This window comes from Leptosomus discolor, chromosome 3, assembly GCF_034619465.1.
Source record: "Leptosomus discolor isolate bLepDis1 chromosome 3, bLepDis1.hap2, whole genome shotgun sequence".
In the NCBI taxonomy this organism is placed as follows: Eukaryota; Metazoa; Chordata; class Aves; order Leptosomiformes; family Leptosomidae; genus Leptosomus; species Leptosomus discolor.
In genome coordinates, this window is record NC_141393.1 from 43,535,120 (window position 1) to 43,541,342 (window position 6,223).

Below are 6,223 nucleotides of genomic sequence, written 5' to 3' on the forward strand. Positions count from 1 at the left end.
CTGGGTCAGGGGAACTCGGTAACAGCAACCACCTATTTAACAAATGCGATGTATTTAAGTCTATTGTCCCTCACAATATTTGACCGGCACTGTTGATTTTATGCCTGTCAAGCCAGAAATCACAGATGCTGCAGGTGAGGCTGCTGGTCGATGGAAATCAGTGCATCAGCGCGGCTTCTTTTGAAAAGAAAAGGGGGTGTGGGGGGACGGCGGCTTTCCCCTGTGTGCGCACAAAAGGGAGCACGCTGGGGCACTCGGGTCCTACCGAAACCCCGAGGGCAAGCGCTGCTCGGGGACCACCGCGGCGGAGTGGGGGGGAAGCGGCACCGGGACGGGGGCGGGAGGAGACGGTGGAGCCGGGCCGCCCTCCCGGCGGGGCGGGCCGGGGCGGGACTAGGGAAATGGAGGCCGGTTTTGGTCGGAGGGCGGCAGGTGTAGCGATGAGGAGCGGTGCTAGGCGAGCTGGAGAGGGTGGCTCCGGACGGCAGCGCCCAGCCCCGACAGCAGCCCGTCCGCCCGGGTATGGCAGCGGCCCCGCCGCGGCGCTCTCCGCGCTGAGCCCCGCCGAGCCCCCGGTGCTAGTGCCGGTGCCATGCCCCCCCAGGAGCTCCTGGACTACTCGCCCGCCCTGCGGAGACACAGCCCGCCCCGGGGCAGCGGCCCGGAGCTGGGCATCAAGTGCGTGCTGGTGGGCGATGGCGCCGTGGGCAAGACCAGCCTGGTCGTCAGCTACACCACCAACGGGTACCCCGACGAGTACCAGCCCACCGCCCTCGACACCTTCTCCGGTAGGCGCTCCCCCGGGCTCCGCGGTGCCCCGGCCGGCTGAGGGGGGCGGCGGAGGGTGGTCCCGGCGGGCGGGGCTGCCGCCGGGGCTGCGCACCGGGGCGGTCTGGGGGTGCAGGGTGAACGGGGGCGCAAAGCCCACGGGCGTTTTCGGAGTCCCTTGGGCGTTCAGTGAAGTTCAGCAGGTAGAAGTTGTGCGTTTTGCAGCGTTCTGTGTCAACGGGGCGTGGGTCAGGTTGGCTGGCGAGTTCTACGAAATTGGGCACCTTCCTGGGTTTGTGGTGTTACTATGACTAGATAGAAGGGGACTTAATTTTCTGTTGTTGTTGCTGCTGGGCTTTAGCTTCAGAACTATCACAGCATTGGACTGTAGGCTTCCTAGCTTCAACTGATATTCGGCAAAAACATGCTTTTCCCCACGCGTCCGCTGAACTTAGCATTGAACAGAGGCTGACAAAAAGTTGAAGAGCTTTGTAAGTCTGGCTAGAGTTGCTTTCCTTGTCAGCTGATGAGCTTGCATTAGTTTCCAATTTGTAAATGCCATCTTTGTTCTTATTCTCCAGTCATCTTCTTTTGGGCTCCAGTTTCTAACATAAACCCCAGGAAAGTACAAAGGCCTTGGAAAGATTCCTGATCTTCATCTGATATGAAGAAACACAACAGTACAAGACAGCATACGTTGGTTGATTAGAGATGGGCTCGAGTCAGACCAGGAATGAGACTTCTAATGTGTCATAGTCTCGGGGGTTCTTAGAGGGAGCATTTTGTTTTTCTTAATGCCCCCCCAGTTGCTCACTCTTACACTGGGAATTGTTGATTTGATCTGACCCTCTCCAAACTCTTCTACTGTCACTTGAAGGAAATGAACTGGAAATATGCTGCTGTTCAGGGTCCAGCAGCCCTTTGGGAACAGATGTAAGGAGCCCTCGAATCCTCCAAGAGAAAGATTACTGCTCTCTCTGCTCCCTTTACACTGATGTGTATGGTTTGGGCTAAGAGAGGCTTGAAATTACCACAGTTACTAGCCTCCACGTTTTTGAAAAGGGCAAATTCATAGTAAAATGATCCAGAAAGGTGAAGGCAGTATGAATTCAGAGACTCTGCAATTAGCAGTGAGTAGTTTGAAGATAGCCACACATGGATTTAGCCCCACTCTGAATGCCCAAGTACTGACCTGACTTCCAGAAGTGCATAGCATTTGCACCTGATAGAAATCAGAAACATTAAAACCAGGTCTTCTGAAGTTCACTTTCTGCTTCTTGGGAGGAAATGGGAGAAAAGAGAAGTTTCCCTTCCCATCCCTACTCTTAACCTGGATAAACTTGAAGAAGGTCCCTCCCTGGCTTTGCAAAGTACAGTTCAAGATCTGCTCAGAAATTTCAGCCCAATTTTCTCCTCTCTTGGGGAATACTTGAGTTGAAACTGCCAGCAGAACTGAGCTTCACAGTTTACATCCTAACCCTAATTCTGGTCAATGGACTGTAATACCAAAAACAAGATAGGAGAAAGTATTGCATTATCAGGGGAACGTCTCTGGGACTGTGACCCAGACGCACTTCTGTGAGTGCTACCTCCTGTACTGGGTGCTGGGTGTCACTGCCAGGTAGAGGAGCCTTGAGTGAAACGTGTACCCAGTGACCTTTCTCCACCAGGCTATCCTGTTCTGCCGGCCCTTTCGCTATTGTACCAAAATCCAGCCTCATCTTGAGGGTGTGGACCTTGTGAGGGTGGTATTTGGAGGGCTGTCGCAGAGTTGCTAGCGTAGCTTAGGCTAGCAGCAGATACAAAAAAAAAAACCTTGTGCAAGCACTGGAGCAGCAGGTAATATATGTGGTGTCTTTCTTCTGAAGATTGTAAATATCTCTGAGATGCTAATTCCTTCTCTCAAGGCACTTGGGAGACAGAAGAAACCAAATACTGGAAAGGCAAATGCCCAGTGCCTTGAATATCAAGTCAGGATCTAGCAGGTTCTTTGATCAGGAACAGGTTTCTCTTCCTGCTCTGGGGCAAAGATATGGTAACAACCCAACTGTTTCCCAGTCACAAGGAAGCAATGACTTTCAGCTATGCTGCGAGGAGTGGCACTGTGGTGGGTGCACCCACCCCTTCATTTTTCCTTCGGTCTCAGTCTCCCACCAAACTTCAGTTCATCTTTTGTCTGTATTTCTCTCTTACTCCCCAGACTGCTTTCAGGGAGAGGAGTGCTCTCCTCTAAGAACTTGTGTTAAACTCTCCAAGTTGTTTCTATCACTTTTCTCACCTGGCTAATTACTTCAAGAATCACAAAAGCTTGATGCTGCTTCTGTTTGGGGGTTTGTTGGTTGGTTGGTTGGTTTTTTAACAAAAGGGACAATAAAGCCTCCTCCCCAGGCACAGCAAGGGAGTTTAGCTAGCTCATGTCAAGTGCCAGCCATTGTCACCCTAGCCAGGATGTCTGCCTCTGTTCACCAGAGCACAGCCCCATCCATGTTGTCAGGACTTCCAAGTGATTTCCAGTTCACCCAACCCCTTTCTCCTTTTCCTCGGTTCCTAGCTAGTCCCTGTGGTGTCTGTGCACTTAAAACATCTAACAGTTTCATTCCAGATTTCCATCAGAGGTCCTGCCAGCCCTCAGTCTGAGTCAGCTGATACCACATGAAGGCTTACTGTGATTAGGGAGTGAAATGGGAGCAGACCTTACATGTGTAACTCAGCAGTTTTTGAGTGTGTGGATAGTCTCTGAAGGGGATTTCACTCATCACTGTTTCCTTAATAGCTTCTTTATTTCAAAGTTGGGTTTTTCCTTAGCTAGGACACTCACAGAAACACTTTTTTTTTTAATTATTATTTTTATTTTTTTAAAAAAAGGCTATATTTCTGTCCCGGATGGGAAAAATCTCCAATAGCTTGTTTAATGGAGACTGATTTGAACTTCCACCCTTGATCAAGAAGCTAGGAGCAAGTTGCTGAAGTTCTCATTTGTGTTTGTCCTTATCTGCTTTCTTGGGTTGTAGAAGAAGAACAAGTTGTTCTCAGGGCACCGTTTGGCTAAGGGCTCTTTTTCTCTGGAGAAACAGTTGTCCAGTAATATGGAACTATTCTTTCAAAATACTGGAGAAGAGCCCAAAACACCTGAGGGCTAACCAAATCAGAAAGTCTGTTGCAGGTCCCTTAATGTTCACAGTGCAAGCTTCAGCTGTTTTGGTGAGGTTTGGGAGATGCTCAGCAAGGAGGACAGACTTGAGGGACTTCAGTGAGATACAAACCAGAGTGCTCTAGGGAAAAGCCTGTATGAGTGTGCGTGTGTATGCTGGGCAACTCCCTTAGACTCATTATTCTCTTTCTGCTACAGTGCAGGTCCTGGTGGATGGAGCCCCAGTCCGGATCCAGCTGTGGGACACCGCTGGACAGGTAAGCTCTATCAAAGCAGCTGTCAGGTCTGGTCTTGTGGGACAGGGACTGTTTGTAGGCTTTTGAGGAAGGCAGTGTTTAACTGAGAAGGAAGGAAATGTACTAGTCCAGCATAAGCCATTTGCTGGTACAGCAGTCAGACGGGTGAATGACAGACTCCCTCAGCTCTGAAACTTGTGTCTGAACTGTAGCATGGCCACCAAATCAGCACGATGCCCTGCCTCTGAGGGTGTTGCTGTCCTAGTTAGTGTGTGAAAAAGCCACTGCAGCATCATGCTGTTAGGAGATCAGCCCAGTGAAGACTTTCCCCCCCCCCCCCCCAACCCCCTCCATTTTTTACAGGAGGACTTTGACTGTTTGCGCTCGCTTTGTTACCCTGACACCGACGTCTTCCTTGTCTGCTTCAGCGTGGTAAATCCAAGCTCCTTCCAAAATATAACTGAGAAATGGATCCCTGAGATACGAACTCACAATCCCCGGGCACCAGTGCTGCTAGTGGGGACACAGGCAGACTTGCGGGATGATGTCAATGTCCTTATCAGCCTGGATCGCTACCATGTGAAGCCTGTGCCCCGGCCTCAGGCAGAAGGTCTAGCTGACAAAATCCGGGCTGAAGCCTACCTGGAATGCTCAGCACTGACCCAGAAGAACCTCAAAGAAGTTTTCGACATGGCCATTGTCAGCGGTGTTGAGCACAAAGCACGGCAGGAAAAGAAGATGACTGCCAAAGGCATCAAAACTCTCTCCAAGTGCCGCTGGAAGAAGTTCTTTTGCTTCGTCTGAAGCTGCATTGATGGGGGGGAAAAGAAACACCCGATGCCACTATTGGCTCTGCGCCTTCTTGGAGTGACTGCTTCTATGGCCCCAGCGAGGAGGGTATGATAAGCTGCTGGGCTTGGAAACCTGGCTTTTGCTGGGTTACATTATCAGATGCCTAGGAGACATGAACTGGATTTCCATTGTGCTGGGATGTGGAATGGTCCAGGCAGCTGTAAGTACCTGCCGGACATGTCTGTAGTGTCCCAGACTAATGGGAGCCTTGAATACACCAAGACCCAGAATGGGCAGGTTACTTACATTGTTCAAAATGACCAGTTTTCTGTCTGAAGCTAACATGCTTTTGGAGTCCTGAAGCAGCATAATAAACGTGAGGGACTTTGGAAGTCTGCCTATGTTTTGGCTGATTTACAGGCTTGGCAGAGAGTGGGAAGGGGCAGTTACAGGCAACTGCAATGTGGTCAGACATGGGCTGCTGATTTTGTAACACGAGATTTGGGTTCCTGCCTGATTCTGCTTGCCAAAATAGGTAGAAGTCACTTGGTTATGAAAAAGCATCGCTCTTTCTTAAAGGCCCTGTACTGTGAGTACCCTTGAGAAGGTTTTTCCTTTTTTTTTGAAGGCCATTAGCAGGCTGAAGAAAAAAAATGCACTGGGAGCTACAGTAGTTCTTTAAGCAAAATGTTCTCTGAGAGAACTCTGTTGTCCAGTGGGTGCCAGTGCTTTAGTCCTATCTGAAGAGGCAGTCGAGAACTTGGGGACCTATTTTGAAAGGCCTTTTGTGTGTGTGTGTGGTGTTTTGAGATGAAGAACAGGTGAGGAACAGCAATGAGTGTCTATGTCTAGCAGAGATGAAACTGTCAGAGAAGGGTTTGTAATACTACCAAGGGGTGAAATGTAGATGGAGAGCCATGCATGTAATGAAAGGAGAAGAGAGAAGGAAGAAAAGGAAGGGAATAAAAAGGAAAAAGAGTGATAGAAGGAAGAAAGGGAGATGGAGAAGGAAAGAAGAATGAACATTGTTAAATGAAAGCTGTGATTCTACTTAGTTGAGATGCTAATATTCAGGGAATCTTCTAGGGACCTGGAAAGTTTGCTAGTGATCTCAATTTCAAAGTAATATTGTCCATACATTAAGTTCTGAATCAAAAGGAGAGGGTTGTAGTGAGTGAGAGAGACTCTTGGTCAGTAAAATACTCAGTTTCAGATCTATGCAGGAAAATGGAATTTACCTTGTACTGTTCTTCCTCAGGCTGCAGAACAGGAACAG

At 49.4% G+C, this 6,223-nt stretch overlaps 1 protein-coding gene across 1 annotated transcript; it reads left to right on the forward strand.

Moving 5' to 3' along the window:
• Window positions 1-592: 592 nt before the first annotated feature.
• Window positions 593-4,959, forward strand: RHOV (ras homolog family member V). The gene is made up of 3 exons (XM_086463600.1): window positions 593-788; window positions 4,118-4,176; window positions 4,519-4,959. Exons 1-3 carry the CDS (start codon window positions 593-595, stop codon window positions 4,957-4,959), a joined length of 696 nt encoding a protein of 231 aa, XP_086319726.1.
• The last annotated feature ends 1,264 nt before the right edge of the window (window positions 4,960-6,223 follow it).